Below are 19,438 nucleotides of genomic sequence, written 5' to 3' on the forward strand. Positions count from 1 at the left end.
GGAAGGGAGAGAGAAGGGGTAAGAGCTTGGGAGTTCTTAGTAGGGTCGGGGTTATTAGTTAAGTTCATTAATTCCGTGTTGTTTAGCAGACAAATAGCAGAATACAAGAAGCAGTAAATAGAAGATACATATAAATAGAGGAAATAGAGAAAATAGAAAATAGAACACAAACAGAAAAATACAAGAAAATACAACACAGACACAGAGAATAGAATACAAACAAGGAAAGCATACATTCATACAACAATCATAACAGAGGAAAATGCACAGCCAAGTATGATGCATGTCTAGCTCTAGTGCAGGTAATGAGCTCATTTGTCGGTTACATACCCGCTCCCGACGTTACCCAGCAACCTCTGTCTGGATAAGGCTTTCCTGTTGGCAATATCCACTGCAAGCAACCTTTGTCTTACAGGGTATCCACTGCAAGCAACCTTTGTCTTGCAGGGCGGCACTTATTAGCCGATATACGTCCAACAGACTCACTATAAGCAACCTCTGTCTTATAGGAGCAATAACATACTCACTATAAGCAACCTCTGTCTTACAGGAGCAACAACACACTCACTGTAAGCAACCTCTGTCTTACAGGAGCAACAACACACTCACTGTAAGCAACCTCTGTCTTACAGGAGCACACTCATCTCGATACCTCTATAAGCAACCTCTGTCTTACAGCAAAGCATTATAGCAAGGTATCCCAGGAAAGCATTCTCAGTGGTCGTACCACCATCTATCTAACTGCCTCTCTGCAGCAGATTCTTACATAATCATTCTCATTATCATCATTCATTAACATTCTCATTATTCATCATCACTTTCACATTCTTATGCAGTACTTCTTTCTTTCTCTGTTCAATCATGCTATACAAACTCTACAACTTTTACTTTTACAACATCTTAATTCAAACCATTTCTCTTTGTCACATTACTCTTTTCTCTTTGTCTTTTTACTTTGCTCTGATTAATCTTTTCTCTGTATCCCTTTATTCTGCTCTGGTTACTCTGTTCTCTATGTTTCTTTACTCTGCTCTGATTTCTCTGTTTAACGTATGTATTTAAAGCTTATGTAAATTTCGGTATGAATAGTTAGTCTGTCCCAAGTATAGGTTCATTAAGTCTATACTGAAACAGTTTAACTTTTCATATAATACCTAATCCTATTCACAATTCCAGGACTAACTATGTTGCCCTAGTTCGTTCACTAGTCTCTGTCTGTTTTTCTGTCATTAAAACTTTACAGACTTTTTCTTCGATTTTTATATTTTCTTCAACTTTTTATCTTTTATTTATCTTTACCTCACTAATATGTTTTTACCACTCCCTAAGTATTTTATGAAAGTAATTATGAGATTCTGTGCTTAAAGTTGTCTTTCTAAAGCTTTTACAGAAAACTGCCTTTTCTGCATTATTTTATTATTTTTATTAAAATTTAATTTTTAATTAAATATTATTATTTAATATTTTATTATTTTTTATTATTTTATCATTAAATTTTCGAAAATTAACTTACTTTTACTTTTAACCTTTAAAATTCACTTTTTACCACCCGTAACTTTTAATATTTCTACTTTTACCACCCTAACTTTCAGAAATTACCAAATAACCCCCAAACACCAAATTAATTACTTCCTTGCCCTTTTATGAATCAAAAAGGTGTTCTTCATTGTTCTTCATCACACTCAAAGTGTTCTTCATGTTCTTCATAAATTCTTCAGATTCCTTCTCTGTTTTTACTCGTTTTTCAGTCTTTTCAACAACCGATTTTTACTATAATTCATAATAAATTAGCAGCCACTAAAACCCCATCTTTTCTACATGATTTCAACACAAATTGAACCTCAATTTAAGCTTAGGGTTTCATTTTCCAGCTGCCCAAGAACATGAATTTTAAAGCTTGAATTTCATCAAATTTCATCAAAATTTCACCAAAATTTCACCAAGAATCAATCATATATGCAACCAATTTTTAGCACAGCCAATTTATACAACATTCACACAACTCAAACACAAATAATCAAGATTAATTTCGTGACATCCTACCTGGTTTTGCTGCTCCTAATTCAATTAAACTTTCAGGAGGTCCTTAAGCACTTTTTCCTCCTAAATCACATCAAGAAAACACATATTTAACCATGTTTCCTTGAAACTGAATCAAAAGAGAGATGGTGCAGCCAACTCACCTTGATTCCAGCCTTGATAAGTCATATGATCATGTAGAGAAAGAAGAGAGGATCATTTTGGTCGGATTGGAATTTTGATTTGAGTTTTAGTTCAGTAGAAATCAAGCTTTGAAGATTTGGAACTAAGAACTTTTCTCTCTTTTTCTCTCTACCTATTTTCGGCCACAAAGTGAAAATGAGCCAGCCTTGAGGGTTTTGCGGGTGTAGGGTGAGTTGTGATTGGTTGGCTTGGAGGTGGATTAAAATAATATTAAAATATCTCAGGTGTATAACTACTAAAACTAGATGTATCGGAACACTTGCAAAAACATCTCTAAAAATTATTTTTTGAGCTATTAGCATAAATGACACTAGTAACATGTTTATTATAAGAATAAAACATGAATAATGAGGCCTTAGCATTGCTAAAGTCATCAGAGAGTGCTGGTGCTAAGCTGCACCAGTAAATTGTGAACCCGGTTAAACCGGTTTTCTGTTTTTAACTAAAACTGATCAGGTAACCTTATAATATCATTCAAGAAGCTTCTAATACTAATATAATGATAATATCATCCTATTATCTCTCTTCTCTCATAAATCAGGTCCGGTTTGTCAAACTGAGACTATTTACGAAAAATTGAATCAAAACTCCTAACCGATATGGTTCAAAAACTAGGTTCTTCATGACTGCGTTATTGAGCTTGCCTCATAAAAGGTTCTATCTTAAAGATGAAATAATAACAATGAGGATTAAGATACTCAATGATATATCAGAGGTTCTCCCCTTACTGATCTTCCGGAGGATTCCGTGCCTTCGAAAAAGATCTCGTATACTCGAAAATAAGGTTTGTTACATATGAGATTGGCAGAGTGCAGCAGCCAGGGAGAGTATACACTACTTATGCAGTAGGTGTTGAGGGGTCAGAGACATTGATTAGAGGTAACTATGAGATGGTTGGTAAAACTTTAAATGCCTTATTTTATTCTGGAGCCACACATTCATTTATTACATTTGAGAAGGCTGATGAGTTAGGATTGAAAATGGTGGTCCTGGGGTATGATTTAAAGGTGTATAATGCTACCCATGAGGCTATAGTGACTAGGTTAGGATGCCCACAAGTTCCATTTCGAATACAATAGCGTGAATTCGTGCATGACTTAATTTATCTGCCAATGACTGGTCTTGATCTCATTCTAGGGTTGGACTGGATATCTAAGAACCATGTTCTATTTGATTGTTATGCAAAATCAGTGTGCTTTATGACAAAAGACATAGAAGGGCCAGTGGTGGCGAATAGCTACTATCTGAATTCCATGATGGTGAATTGTTCTGGGACTGAATGTCAGGGTATCATGCTGTTAACTACGGGTGTTTTGGGTGATGATAAAAGCTTGCAGCATTCTGGTTGTGTGTGAGTTTCCGGAGGTGTTTCCTAACGACATTGATGAATTTTCACTTAACTGAGAGGTTGAGTTTGCTATTGAATTAGTTCCTGGGGTCGGACCAATCTCAACTGCTCCTTATAGGATGTCACCTCTAGAAATGGTCGAGCTGAAGTCTCAGCTAGAAGATCTGTTGGGTAAGAACTTTATTCGACTAAGTGTTTCTCCGTGGGGTACGCCAGTGTTACTGGTGAAGAAGAAAGACGGGAGTATGCGTTTATGTGTTGATTACCGACAGCTGAATAAGATTACTATGAAGAATAAATACCCGTTGCTAAGGATTGATGACCTGATGGACCAGTTACAGGGAGCCGGTGTGTTCTCTAAGATTGATCTACGATCCGGTTACTATCAGATAAGGGTCAGAGATGAGGATATTCCCAAAACTGCCTTTAGGATGCGCTATGGTCACTATGAATACACAGTGATGTCCTTCAGACTGATTAATGCTCCAGCGATATTCATGGATTACATGAATAGGATTTTCCACCCATATCTGGATAAGTTTGTTGTTGTGTTTATCGATGACATTATTTACTCTAAGACAGAGGATGAGCATGCAGAGCACTTATGGACGGTGCTGTAAATCTTGAAGGATAGAAAGTTGTATGCTAAGCTATCCAAGTGTGAGTTCTGGAAGTCTGAAGTGAAATTTCTTGGCCACATGGTGAGGAAGCAGGGAATAGCAGTAGATCCTGCTAAGGTTGAAGCAGTGATGAATTGGGAGCGACCAACTTCATTGACAGAGATTAGGAGTTTCCTAGGTTTGGCAGGTTATTATCGGAGGTTCATTAGAGGATTTTCACAGCTCGCTTTGCCTTTGACCAAGCTGACTAGGAAGGATGTTTCTTTTGTGTGGACTCCTGAGTGCGAGGAGAGTTTCCCTGCATTAAAGCAAAGATTGACTACGGCACCCGTGTTAGTGCTACCTGAACCAAGAGAACCATTTGAAGTATACTGTGATGCATCACTGAAGGGTTTAGAATGCGTGCTGATGCAGCACCATAAAGTCGTAGCTTATGCCTCATGTCAGTTAAGGTCGCATGAGAGAAACTATCCAACTCACAATCTGGAGCTTGCTGCCGTGGTTTTTGCTTTGAAGATTTGGCGGCATTATCTCTATAGTGTCAGGTTTCAAGTTTTCTCGGACCATAAGAGCTTGAAGTACCTCTTTGATAAAAAAGAGTTGAATATGCGTCAGAGGAGATGGATGAAACTTCTGAAGGATTATGACTTCGAATTGAACTACCATCCGGGAATGTCGAATGTGGTGGTAGATGCCTTGAGTAGGAAATCTCTATGTGCTGCTTGGATGATGTTACGAGAGGAAGAATTACTAAAAGCATTACAAGGGTTGAAACTGGGAATCAGAGAAGAATTTGGGACTTTATGCTTAAGTCAGTTACAAATTTTAAGCGATTTCAAGGATGAACTTCTAAAGGCTCATCAGAATAACCAAGAATTGTATAAGATTTTGCTGGCAATTGAGAAAGGCAAACGGTGGAGAGTGTTAGAAGATAAGGATGGGTTATGGAGGTTTAAGGATCGGATCATTGTACCGGATGTCGGAGATTTGCGATAGAGCATATTGGAGGAAGCTTACAGGAGTGGGTTCTCAATCCATCTGGGAAGCACCAAGATGTATCAACATCTAAAGATAATGTTCTGGTGGCCAGGGATGAAAAATGATGTGGCGTTGCATGTTTTCAAGTGCCTAACTTGCCAGAAAGTTAAAATTGAACACTAGAGACCATCAGGAACCCTTCAACCTTTGGAGATTCCACAGTGGAAATGGGAGAGCATTGCTATGGATTTTATGTTGGGTTTTCCGAGAACTTGGACGGGTTGTGATGCCATTTGGGTAGTTGTGGATCAACTGACCAAGTCGGCTCACTTCCTTCCCATTCGGATAAGCTGGACAATGGAGGAGTTAGTACGGCTATACATAAAGGAGATTGTGAGGTTACATGACGTACCTTCCACCATTGTATCCGACAGAGATCCTCGCTTCACCTTACGGTTATGGAGAGCTTTTCAGCGAGCCTTTGGCACTAAATTAAGCCTAAGTACTGCATATCATCCTCAGACGGATGGCCAATCAGAAAGAACAATCCAAACCTTAGACGATATGCTAAGAGCTTGTATTTTGGACTAGCCGGTGAGCTGGGATCGATATATGCCTCTAGTGGAGTTTACTTACAACAACAGCTATCATGCGAGCATTGGAATGACTCCGTATGAAGCTTTGTATGGAAGGAAATGCCAATCTCCGTTATGTTGGTATGAAGCAGGAGAAAAGAGCTTGTTAGGACCTGAAATGATAAGTGAAACCACTGAGCAAATAAAGAAAATCCGTAGTCGAATGCCTATGGCTCAAAGCCGTCAAAAGAGCTATGCTGACCAAAGGCGAAAGCCTTTAGAGTTTGAGGAAGGAGAACATGTCTTCCTGAAGGTTACTCCAACCACCAGAATAGGGAGATCCATCAAAACTAAGAAGTTAAATCCCCGTTACATTGGGCCGTTTGAAATCCTGAAGAGAATTGGACCAGTGGCGTATAGGATCGCTTTACCACCACATCTTTCGAACCTGCATGACGTGTTTCACGTATCACACCTTTGTAAATACACTTTTGATCCTAGTCATGTTCTAGAACCAGAATCGGTTCAAGTGAGAGAAGATTTGACGCTTTCGGTGACTCCAGTTAGGATTGATGACACCAGCATCAAGCATTTACGCGGAAAAGAAGTTTCCTTGGTGAAAGTAGCTTCGAGTCGGGCTGGAATTGAAGAGCATACCTGGGAGCTTGAGTCAGATATGCAGAAGGACTACCCACACCTCTTTTCAGGTAATTAACTCTGAATTTTGAGGACAAATTTCTTAATTAGGTGGGTAGGATGTAAACCCCGCTAAAATCAGTAAATAATTAGTCAATAAATTGAATTTTAATTAGGAAAATTAAAAATGCAAAACTAATATCAAAATAGGATAGAGCTCTTCAAAATAAGAATTTTGATACTAATTTTGAAAAATTTGGCCAAAAATTAGACCGGATGGGCTGAACTGGTTGAACCGGGCCCAAACTGGACCCATAACTTAAAATGGGCAGAGGCTTCTTCCTCCCCATTCAGCAACAAAACCGATGAAAAGATTTGGGGGAGAGGAGAGCTCTCAAACCCTCATCAATTCTTCCATCCACCATAACTTCCCCGTTTGAGCTCTGATCGCCGCACCGTTCGTAGCCACGCGTCCAGCTCTACGTTTCCATTGGATCAATTTTACAGGTAAGCCTTAGTTCCATCTCAGATTCTTTACCCCCTTTCTATTTGTGAAGTTGAGCTCTTGTGATGAAATCTTGCCAAATTTGGTGTTTTATGTTCGATTTAGCATCCGGAGCTTATCGGGTTTGAGTTGCTATGCGCATGGGTACGGTAAGGATCACCTAAACCTTAGTCAAATCTTGGATTTATTATGTGAAATCTGAAATTGAAGTGTACATGTGTATTAGGTTTGAATTATATATATATATATATATATATGCATTGGAGTTGAATTGTGGACAATTGGAGGCTTAGTGGAAAATTGGTGCTAAAACTTTGGTTGATTTCTCAAGCTTGAGGGGCTGTGTATGTGACTAGTGTGGCTGCCTTGGACTAAACATAGTGATCGGCCAAGGTATGGTTTAGGTTTCACACGTTTAATATATAAGGTTTTGTGAAAACTTAGGCTAGGGGACTATAGGATGAATTGAAGTGATTTAATGTGTTAAATGATTGGTCGTTATGATATTGAGGGATTGGTTGATGTGGACATGTGTTAGGTAATTGATAATGTGGGTTGAATGTAAATATATTTATATATGCTAGTATGATGATGATGAATGAAGGATTTGTGATTATGGCAATGTAATGATATGGTTGGGAAATTGAGTGGTGTTTATTTAGATTTGTTGGTATGGTTATAATGAATAATGTTGTGATGATGGTTGAAGAATTTTATGATGATGATAATGTGTATTTGGAATGATATGTTAGTTGTGAGTAAAACTTGTAAAGTTGGATTGAATTGAGGTGTTATTGAGCAAAGGAAATGCAAGGGTTGTAAGAATTGTTGTGTTACGGTGAAGGGTTAGTTGTATTGATGATTATGGTATGTTGAACTGAATGAGAATGAATTTTAGAAAGGAAATGAGATTTTTGGGCAAAAATAGGGTTTGCCATATTTTGGTAAACTTTGATTTTTGATGAATTTTGGTAGTCCATAACTTGCTCCTCAAATTTTTAATGAAAATGAGGTTTATTTCAAATTAAAGAAGGTTTTAAAAGCTTAAAAATGATATAAGGTTTGCAGAAAACGGAATTCTGTAGAGGAAGTTATGGACGCCGAAAATCCGGTGCTAAAAACTGAAATTCTGAAAGTTGCAGCGGAATCAGGAATTCTGGTGTGTGCCCACGCACCCAGCATTAGCAGAAACCTATATGTGCGTATGCACGCCTTTATGCGCACGCACACCTGGTGTTTTTTAGAAAGTGCGCATACGCACACCCTTGTGCGCACGCACGCACCAGGGTATGCTTTCTACTGGTGGCGCTCGCACAGGTGAGGCGCACGCAGATATTCTGTTTTCTTTTTAGGCTGTGCGCACGCACACACTCTGTTTTCCAGCACCTGTGTTTCTATGATCTAAACATGGTTTTGAACCCCTAAACCCCTATTTTTACCCTGTTAACCTTAGATTTTACTGGTAAGCTTAGTAGTTTGCAGAAGTTAGGAATTTAAGGTAACTTGGGGGTGAAGTAAGAGGCAAAATGATGAGTTATACGAAGGAGAAATGGATGTTAAATGAGGTTATAATGCCATGGCTTTGATGAATGATTAAATAATGATTATGAATATGAAATGGCTTATGAATGGTGATATCTGTGATACGAGTTTCCCTGGGTAACTGAACCGTGGCTTGCTACCACGTGTTCCAGGTTGAAACTCGATACTCTATTGACCCTACGTCGTAAGGGTGACCGGTCACGTATAAATTCTCGGGTATGGATATCCCCCGTTGAGTGATATATAAATAAATGATTAAATGATGAATGAATGTGAAATCTATGCATAGACTCATGGGGATGCGCGACGAGGGACCGTCTAAGGTTTTTAGACTAGTCGGGTCGGCTGGATAACCGACAGATGAGCCTTATCAACTATAGGATAGGCATGCATCATATGCATCTTGTTTGTTTGTCTTCTGTGCATTACTTGGGATTGCCTAACTGAACATATATCCTGTTAGTTGTTATATTTGTTATCTGTACTATCTGCTTCCTACTTGTGCGTGAACTTGTTTGGTTGTTTGTCTCTGCTGAATCATGGATGATGGAGGAGTGAAGGAAAAGCGGATTGGTTAGGTGTTAGATGTTAGGTTTTAAAGTAAGTAAGTTTAGGATATCTATGTCATCTACCCCCTTTTTATGGCTTCTGCTTAGAGTTTAAGTTTTATAACTGTATGTTGGAGTTTTAGGATTGCCTCTGGCATTCCCAGGACCTTATATATTATATGCATGACACCTTTACCATGTTGAGAACCCCTGGTTCTCACCCCATACTGTGTTGTTATTTTCAGATGCAGGTCGAGAAGCTCCTCGCTAGGCGTCTAGATCCCTGAAGTGGAGTAGTCCTTGGGTTATTTTGGGTTTTCAGTTTGTATATATATGTACATATATACTTAGCTTGCTCTCCAAGAAACTTAATTATTTTGTTCCTCATAGAGGTTGAGGGAGAGTTAGGGTCTGATTTCTGTATTTTGAGTATTTTGGGACACCTGTATATGTATGTATATATTCTTCGGCCAGACTTGGCTTCACAGGCTGAGTTAGGAGCTAGTTATGTTGTATTCTTGGCTCTCTACTCACTCTTTCACTTGTTCATATCTATAATCGTTAGGTTTCTTAGCACGCAAGTAATTTTGTTTCCGGAGCGTTGCACTTTTTATTTTGCGATTTTGTTTTACCCATTTTTCAAGGCTCCTAGTATATTATATATTTCCACTATTATATGTAAATATTTTATAATTAGAGGTCCGTAACACCACACTACCTCTGTTCTACGACTTTAGCGTAAAACTCTATGTAGTAGGGTGTTACATCTTTTCTATAAGAATGAATTTCTCTCGAGACGTAATTTCAAGTTCAACAATAAGACTATTCTCATAGCGTGTTTGCACAATGTATGAAAGTGCTTTTGTAAGTAGTGAAACAGTTGGAAGCTAGAAGTGTTCAACACAATTAATTAGAGGCACTTTCCATTCAACATCAACAATATTTCAAGCTTTGTAGCAACTAAAGAATATGCCAGCTGGAAACCATGGTAACTAATTAAAGGTAAGGACTAATAAATTCACTACCAATAAATTACAATAGTGAGCTATGGATTTGAAAGTGGTATTGTATAGGAATTTCAAGTTGAACCTTATATCTGCAGCTTTATTTCCTTTCAAAGTGGAACCTTATTGGCCTGGCCATATAAGATTATCTAACATAAAAAGTATTTTTAACATCAGAATTTGTTGTTTGTATCACTACACCAAGAAGAACTATGAGTAAAATTGGTTTATATTGTTACAAGAGAAAATGTTACAAGAGCTAGAAAGCTAGAACGAATCCTTAAATGTTGATAAGCTTAGTCTTAAGGCTTTCTAGCCCTAAGAAGAAAAGTTCTCAATAGATAAAGAAGAAGATTGACACTATATTAGTTATTTAACTTTAAAACGGATAATTCTAAGATGTTCGATTAGCATCATGGTTGTGGTTATAATGTAGAGTTCTTCTATTCAATTGAAACTTGAACAAGAACGCAAAACTCTGAAAGGTCAAGTTTATGACCTCGAAAGAAAAGTAAAAATATTCAGAAAAAAGTTAGTTGCTGCTGAGTCTACACTTTTAGCCAAGGGATCTGAATTGATTGCATTGAAGAGCAATTTGAGAGAGCTTGAAGAATTGAGAGAAATGAAAGAGGTTCTGATACTCTTATCTCAATTTATGGTGTTAAATTTAAGATGCAAAATAAATTATAAATTCCTTTTTACTTTATTTAGGACATTGATAGAAAGGAGAAACAAACAACTGTCATATTGAAGATGCAAGTAGCTCAACTAGCTGACATGGAGTTGCTTTATAAAGAAGGACAAGCTTTAAGGAAGCGATATTTCAATACACTAGAAGGTGGCAAAGATATTTTTAAATACAAAAGTTATGTCTTTGACTTGTGAATTTACATATTTAATGGACATAATAAGAACATTGGATTTCGGCCTCTATTTCATATATGAAAGGCAAGATAAGAGTGCACTGTCGGCTAAGGCCTCTAAGTGACAAAGAGATTGCTAAAAAAGATGGAGATTCTCTTACTACTATAGATGAGTTTACCGTTGAACATCAACAGAAAGACGATAAACCAAAAAAACACATATATGATCATGTGTTTGATGGCAATGCCACTCAAGAAGATGTATTTGAGGAAACAAGGGTAAGTTTAATCAAAAGATTACATAATTCTGTGAATAGTGCAATTTTAAACGCATGCCATAGTGAAAGACAGACCAAAAGATTACATGAAAAGATTATATTCCCATAGATAATACAAGGCAAAAAGCCTTTGACAAAATAACAAGGAAATTAAAGAAACACCTACAAGACTAACAATGATATGGTGGACACACTAACACAAAAAAGTCACAAATTTATACCAAATTCTTACATATTGGCACTAATTAAGGCCTTAGAATTTATATAAAGATTTGTTTAGGAAAAGAAAGATACTCAGGAACATCATTTAGGGAATTAAACTAGGAGCAAATGAAATTTCACAACAATAGCAAAGATAGTAATCACTGATAAAAGTAATAGGCAATGATTCTTAGCAAGATAACTTGATTGAAAAAGCATTGTCAATGAAGAAATCAAGTTATAAATAATTCACCGTATCTCCAATACATTACCCATGAAACATAACACTATTGTAACGTTTGTAATGATTCCTACTATAGACGAGTTTTTAGCCAAAAATGTTTTAGAGAGAAAGAAAAAAGCATAAAAAATCCCTATAAATTAAAAGCATTGATATACATTACTAAAAGGAGCAACTTATTGTTATTAGTTTCAAGTTACAATAGTAAATTTAAGGAATAAAAGGTGAAGGAAGTAAATAAGGTCAATCATCATATGGAACATGTATTCCTGTAAGCATTAATTGCATGCCAAGAACATGTTTCATAAAATGGCACCAAAGACAAACAAATAAGAATCTAGGTTCGAATTGGTTAAGTGAAAATACTCTATTACACATTTCTATTTTCCCTCCTTTTTTTTGCGATTTTTCTGTTCTTTTATGATTTTGATACCTTAAATACAAACACAACCCCATTATAATCTTCAACATCTACTTTGGTCTTGTTACCTTAAATATTATATTGAACCGTAATAGTGTACTAGTGTTAACTTCTAATCCAATTCTCTATAATAAATCAAAGTACTTTATTATTGATAAATCATATACTTGGTTCTTAAATCCAAATTTTACCTTCACCTCCTCCAGTATTTGGTGTGACAGCCTCTTGTCTGTACTTGTTATGAACACAAAGCCAAATTTCCTACGGTACTTTTTTCCAAATTAATCCGATTCCTACAGTGTTGAAAGACTCTAAAAATGTAAGAACTTTGGTTGTGTCCTTTGTTTATAGGATGATAAAATCACTCAAATTACTGTTGCAGTTTGAAAAAGTAAAAGGACCGATTTGCGGTCAGACATATGACAGCGTACCACCATAATTGATCCAGGAACAAACTCAACAGCCTTATCTATGTTCATGTATGCAAAGAATGCATCCATCCATAAGTGAATAGGCGACTTGTTGAACCATAAGTCTCTTGCGAATGATGTTGCATGCTCCAGCAAAGAGAGCGGAGATGCTTGAACCATCGTCCTGGAAAACCAGATGTTAGTGCCGCAAAGAAAGAACTCCCTCTCTTCCAATTTCCTTGATAAGTCCCATCATGAAATAAGTGAGCAAAATAATAAAAGCATACACGTCAATCAACCATTATTTCTTGTTGTTATAGGTTAAAAAAGGCCAAATTAAATAACTTTAATTTATACTAACACTTAGCAATGTGAATTATCATAACATTATTATAAACCACTAGCAGTTGTGATGAGCACTGCTACTTCACCAACAAATTCTAGTGTAATGGTGTTATTGGTAGTTGCTAATTAATAAAATTGCAATTTTCTAACTCTCAACTAGACTATTGGTGTGGGAAATCATGATTCACACTTTTCACAACTCCGCACAACTAACCAGCAAGTGCACTGGGTCATCCAAGTAATACCTTACATGAGTAAGGGTTGATCCCACAGAGATTGTCGGCTTGAAGCAAGCTATGGTCATCTTGTAAATCTCAGTTAGGCGGATTCAAATGGTTATGAGTATTGATAATTAAAAGATAAATAAACATAAAATAAAATAAAGTTACTTATGCAATTCATTGGTGGGAATTTCAGATAAGCGTTTGGAGATGCTTTGTTGCTTCTGAACCTCTGTTTTCCTATTGCCTTTTTCCAACCATGCATGCTCCCTTCCATGGCAAGCTGTATGATCCTCTTAGACGAAAAATACCAGGTACGATCTCTGCACGGCTAATCAACTGTCAGATTTCTCGTCTCGGATGAAAAATACCATGTACAGCTACCGCACGGCTAATCATCTGTCGGTTCTCACTAGCATCGGAATAGGACCCTTGTCCTTTTGCACACTGTCACTACGCCCAACATTCGCAAGTTTGAAACTCGTCACAGTCATCCCTTCCCAGATCCTACTCGGAATACCACAGACAAGGTTTAGACTTTTCGGATCCCCGGAATGCTGCCAATTGGTTCTAGCCTATACCACGAAGATTTTGATCTCACGGACTCGGTCCGTGGATCAGAGACCCAAGAGATACACACTCAAGCTGTCGCCCATGACTAGGTTGAGCTCAGATAGAACGGAAGTGGTTGTCAGGCACGCGTTCATAGAATTGAGAATAATGATGAGTGTCACGGATCATATCATTCTCCAAATTGAAGTACGAGTGAGTATCTTAGAAATAGAATCAAGCGTGATTGAATAAAAAACAGTAGTAATTGCATTAATTCATGAAGAACAGCAGAGCTCCACACCTTAATCTATGGGGTGTAGAAAATCTACCATAGAAAATACATAAGTGAAAATAGTCTAGGCATGGCCGTGAGGCCAGCATCTCCAAAGAGGTTTTCAGATGTAAAAAGTTACATAAAGTGATCAAAATATATAAAATAAAACTCTAAAAGTAGTTTTTATACTAAACTAGTAACCTAGGTTTACATAAAATGAGTAACTAAGTGCAGATAGTGCAGAAATCCACTTCTGGGGCCCACTTGGTGTGTGATTGGGCTGAGCATTGATGTTTTCACGTGCATAGGCTGTTCTTGGAGTTAAGCGCCAGCTTGGGTGCCAGTTTGGGCGTTTAACTCCAATTCTGGTGCCAGTTCTGGCGTTTTATGCCAGAAAGTTTTAGGCTGGCTTTTAGCGCCAGTTTGGGCCATCAAATCTCGGAAAAAGTATGGACTATTATATATTTCTGGAAATCTCAAGATGTCTACTTTCCAAAGCAATTGAGATCGTGCCAATTGGGCTTTTGTAGCTCCATAAAATCTACTTCGAGTGCAAGAGGGTCAGAGTCTAACAGCATCTGCAGTCCTTTTTCAGCCTCTAAATCAGATTTTTGCTCAGGTCCCTCAATTTCAGCCAAAAAATACCTGAAATCATAGAAAAACACACAAACTCATAGTAAAGTCCAGAAATGTAATTTTTGAATAAAAGCTAATAAAAATATAATAAAAAGTAACTAAAACATACTAAAAACTATGTAAAAACAATGTCAAAAAGGGTATAAATTATCCGCTCATCACAACACCAAACTTAAATTGTTGCTTGTCCCCAAGCAACTAAAAACAAAATAGGATAAAAATAAGAGAATATACAATAAATTCCAAAATTATCAATGAACTTAGTTCCAATTAGATGAGCGGGGCTAGTAGCCTTTTTGCTTCTGAACAGTTTTTTTCATCTCACTTTATCCTCTAAAGTTCAGAATGATTGGCATCCATAGGAACTTAGAATTCTGATAGTGTTATTGATTCTCTTAGTTCAGTATGTTGATTCTTGAACACAGCTACTTTATGAGTCTTGGCCGTGACCCTAAGCATTTTGTGTTCCAGTATTACCACCGGATACATAAATGTCACAGACACATAACTGGGTGAACCTTTTCAGATTGTGACTCAGCTTTGCTAGAGTCCCTAGTTAGAGGTGCCCAGAGCTCTTAAGCACACTCTTTTAGCTTTGGACCACGACTTTAACCGCTCAGTCTCAAGCTTTTCATTTGACACCTTCACGCCACAAGCACATGGTTAGGGACAACTTGGTTTAGCCGCTTAGGCCAGGATTTTATTCCTTTGGGCCCTCCTATCCATTAATGCTCAAAGCCTTGGATCCTTTTTATCCTTGCCTTTTGGTTTAAAGGGTTATTGGCTTTTTCTGCTTGCTTTTTCTTTTTCTTTATTTTTTTTCTTTATTTTTTCGCAAGCTTTGTTTTTCACTGGTTTTTCTTGCTTCAAGAATCAATTTTATGATTTTTTAGATTATCAATAACATTTCTCTTTTTTTTTTATTCTTTCAAGAGCCAAAATGTTAACATTCATAAACAACAATATAAAAAATATGCACTATTCAAGTATTCATTCAGAAAACAAAAGTATTGCCACCACATCAAAATAATTAAACTAATTTCAAGATAAATTTCGAAATCCATGTACTTCTTGTTCTTTTGCAATTAAAAATATTTTTCATTTAAGAAAGGTGAAGGATTCATAGGACATTCATAGCTTTAAGACATAGACACTAGACACTAATGATCATGTAATAAAGACATAAACATAGACTAAACATAAAGCATAGAATTCGAAAAACAGAAAAATAAGAACAAGGAAATTAAAGAACGGGTCCACCTTAGTGATGGCGGCTAGTTCTTCCTCTTGAAGATCTTATGGAGTGCTTGAGCTCCTCTATGTCTCTTCCTTGCCATTGTTGCTCCTCTCTCATGGCCTTTTGGTCCTCTCTGATTTCATGGAGGATGATGGAGTGCTCTTGGTGCTCCACTCTTAGTTGCCTCATGTTGGAACTCAATTCTCCTAAGGAGGTGTTGATTTGCTCCCAATAGTTATGTGGAGGAAAGTGCATCCCTTGAGGCATCTCAGGAATTTCTTGATGAGGAATTTCCTCATTCTCTTGTTGAGGTCCATGAGTGGGCTCTCTTGTTTGCTCCATCCTCTTCTTAGTGATGGGCTTGTCTCCTTCAATGAGGATGTCTCCCTCTATGACAATTCTGGCTGAATTGCATAGGTTACAGATGAGATGAGGGAAGGCTGACCTTGCCAAAGTAGAGGGCTTGTCCGCCACCTTGTAGAGTTCTAGGGATATGATCTCATGAACTTCTACTTCCTCTCTAATCATGATACTATGGATCATGATGGCCCGGTCTATTGTAACTTCAGACTGGTTGCTAGTAGGAATGATAGAGCGTTGGATGAACTCCAACTATCCCCTAGCCACAGGCTTGAGGTCAAGCCTTCTTAATTGAACCGACTTGTCTCTTGAGTCTCTCTTCCATTGAGCTCCTTCCACATAGATGTCCATGAGGACTTGGTCCAACCTTTGATCAAAGTTGACCCTTCTAGTGAAAGGATGAGGATCTCCTTGCATTATTGGCAAGTTGAATGCCAACCTCACATTTTCCGGACTAAAATCCAAGTAATTCCCCTGAACCATTGTGAGCCAATTCTTTGGGTTTGGGTTCACACTTTGATCATGATTCTTAGTGATCCATGCATTAGCATAGAACTCTTGAACCATTAAGATTCTGACTTGTTGGATGGGGTTGGTGAGAGCTTTCCAACCTCTTCTTTGAATCTCATGTTGAATCTCTGGATATTCACTCTTTTTGAGCATGAAGGGGACCTCGGGGATCACCTTTTTCTTGGCCACAACTTCTTAGAAGTGGTTTTGATGGACCTTTGAGATGAATCTCTCCATCTCCCATGACTCGGAGGTGGAAGCAATTGCCTTCCCTTTCCTCTTTCTAGAGGTTTCTCCGGTCTTAAGTGCCATTAATGGTTATGGAAAAAAGAAAAAAAATCAGAGCTTTTCGCACACCAAACTTAGAAGTTTTGCTCATCCTCGAGCAAAGAAGAAAGAAAGGAGTAGAAGAAGAAGAAATGGAGGAGATGGAGGGGAGTAGTGAATTCGGCCAAGGGGGGTTAAGAGTGTATGAGGTGTGAAATTGAAGGTTGTAAGGAGGGGTATTTATAGGGTAAGAGAGAGAGGGAATTCAGTTATGAAGGGGTAGGTTTGGGAGGGAAATGGTTTGAATTTGAATGGTGAGGTAGGTGAGGTTTATGATGGATAGATGTGAGTGGTGAAGAGAATATGGGGAAGAGGGTATGATTTGATAGGTGAATGGTGTTTGGGGAAGAGGTATTTGGGGGAGAGTGTTATAGAACGGTGTGAAGAGGAGAGAAGAAGAGATGGGGTAAATGGGGATCCTGTGGGATCCACAGATCCTGAGGTGTCAAGGAATCCTGCTCCCTGCACCATTCTGGCGTGTAAACGCCCTCTGTGTGCCAATTCTGGTGTTTAATGCCAGCTCTGCTACCTTTCCTGGTGTTAAACGCCAGTCTACTGCCCCTTTTTGGCGTTTAACGCCAGCCAGACACCCTTTTCTGGCGTTAAACGCCAATCTGTCTGCCTTTTCTGGCGTTTAATGCTGGCCAGACACCAGACACCCTTTTCTGGTGTTAAACGCCAGTCTGCTATCCTTACTGGTGTTTAAACGCCAGTAAGCCTGTCCTCCAGGGTGTGTTATTTTTTATGCTGTTTTTGATTCCGTTTTAATTCTGCAGTTATTTTTATGACTTCACATGATCATCATCCTAAAGAAAACATAAAATAACAATAGAATATAAATAAATATAATTAAATAACATTAGGTTGCCTCCCAATAAGCACTTTTTTAATGTCAATAGCTTGACAGTGAGCTCTTAGAGAGCTTCACAGAGACTCAGAGTTTAATTGTGGCCTCCCAACACCAAACTTAGAAGTTAAGTGTGGGGGCTCTAGTTAACTCTGTATTGAGAGAAGCTTTTCATGCTTCCTCTCCATGGTTATAGAAGAAGATCATTGAGCTTTAAACACAAGGTAGTACTCATTCAATTGAAGGACTAACTCTCCCCTGTCCACATCAATCACAGCTCTTGCTGTGGCTAGAAAAGGTCTTCCAAGGATGATGGATTCATCTTCATCCTTCCCAGTGTCTAGGATTATGAAATCAGCAGGGATGTAAAAGCCTTCAACCTTCACTAAGACATTCTCTACAACTCCATAAGCCTGTTTTCTTGATTTGTCTGCCAATTCTAGTGAGAATTTAGCAGCTTGTACCTTAAAGATCCCTAGTTTCTCCATTACAGAGAATGGCATGAGGTTTATTCCTAACCTAAGGTCACACAGAACCTTCTCAAAGGTCATGGTGCCTATGGGACAAGGGATTAAAAACTTTCCGGGATCCAATTTCTTCTGAGGTAATTTCTGTTGAACCAAGGCATTCAGTTCATTAATGAGCAATGGAGGTTCATCCTCCCAAGTCTCATTACCAAATAACTTGGCATTCAGCTTCACGATTGCTCCTAGATATTGAGCAACTTGCTCTTCAATAATATCTTCATCCTCTTCAGAGGAAGAATACTCATCAGAGCTCATGAATGGCAACAGTAAGTTCAGTGGAATCTCTATGGTCTTTGTATGAGCCTCAGATTCCTTTGGTTCCTCAATAGGGAAATCCTTAGTGGTCAGCGGACGTCCATTGAGGTCCTTGATGCACGAAAACTTGTCTCTCAACAATTTTCCCTCGGCAAGTATACCGAATTGTCGTCAAGTAAAAAATCACAATAGAGTGAGGTCGAATCCCACAGGGATTGATTGGTCAAGAAACTTTAATTGGAGGAACGTTCTAGTTGAGCTAAGTAGAATTTGATTTGAGAATTACAGAAAATTAAATGGCGGGAAAGTAAATGGCAGAAAATATAATTGCTGGAAATAAAGAACTGAATGAAAATGACGGAAAGTAAATTACAGAATCTTAAATGGGGATTTGGGAAATGAACATAAAAGTAAATGGCAGAAAGTAAAGAGAATGGGTAAGATCAGAAATAGGGGATTCATTGGGCTCAGGAGATGTTGTATTCTCCAGATCAAGTTCATCCTCATCTCTTCCTCAATCAATGCATTCATTGATCTCCTTGGCAATCTTAAGTGATTGGATTCCAATTCCTTGGCAACCCAATCTCTCAAACCTTGATCAATAGCCAATTCCTTGGTCTAATTGCTCATGAGAAGAGATGAAGTATGGTCACTGATTATACCACATGTATTCCGAAATCAAAGTATTGGTAGGATTATATGTCACTATATCCATCCAAACCCCAATTTGGTCCAACATGAGAAAGCATTTCTAGCATGATCTCTTCATTCCTCTTCTAAGGTTCTGAAGAGATCCAAGTATGAATAGCTTCTTTTCCAAGACAACTACCCACTAGGATGAAGATTGAAAGCTTTCTAGTAAAATCAAGAGAAAAGAAAGAAGAAGAAGAATGAAAACTATAATTGATCCATCAAATTACAACAGAGCTCCCATTCCACGTTAGTGGTCACATT

The 19,438-nt window shown here is 37.9% G+C and overlaps 1 protein-coding gene across 1 annotated transcript; it reads left to right on the forward strand.

Annotated features, from left to right (window-relative positions):
- Positions 5,782–12,370, forward strand: LOC107607071 (kinesin-like protein KIN-14E). The gene is made up of 6 exons (XM_016309059.1): positions 5,782–6,413; positions 7,954–8,044; positions 10,416–10,610; positions 10,691–10,817; positions 10,919–11,121; positions 12,335–12,370. Exons 1-6 carry the CDS (start codon positions 5,782–5,784, stop codon positions 12,368–12,370), a joined length of 1,284 nt encoding a protein of 427 aa, XP_016164545.1.

Source organism: Arachis ipaensis, chromosome B07, assembly GCF_000816755.2.
Source record: "Arachis ipaensis cultivar K30076 chromosome B07, Araip1.1, whole genome shotgun sequence".
NCBI lineage: Eukaryota > Viridiplantae > Streptophyta > Magnoliopsida > Fabales > Fabaceae > Arachis > Arachis ipaensis.

Coding starts and splice junctions, on each gene's coding strand:
- LOC107607071 (XM_016309059.1), top strand. CDS start 5,782: ATGCCTCTAGTGGAGTTTACTTACAACAACAGCTATCATGCGAGCATT. Junction 8,045..10,415: donor CAGCGGAATCAGGAATTCTG/GTGTGTGCCCAC, acceptor GTTATAATGTAG/AGTTCTTCTATTCAATTGAA. Junction 10,818..10,918: donor ATATTTCAATACACTAGAAG/GTGGCAAAGATA, acceptor CCTCTATTTCAT/ATATGAAAGGCAAGATAAGA.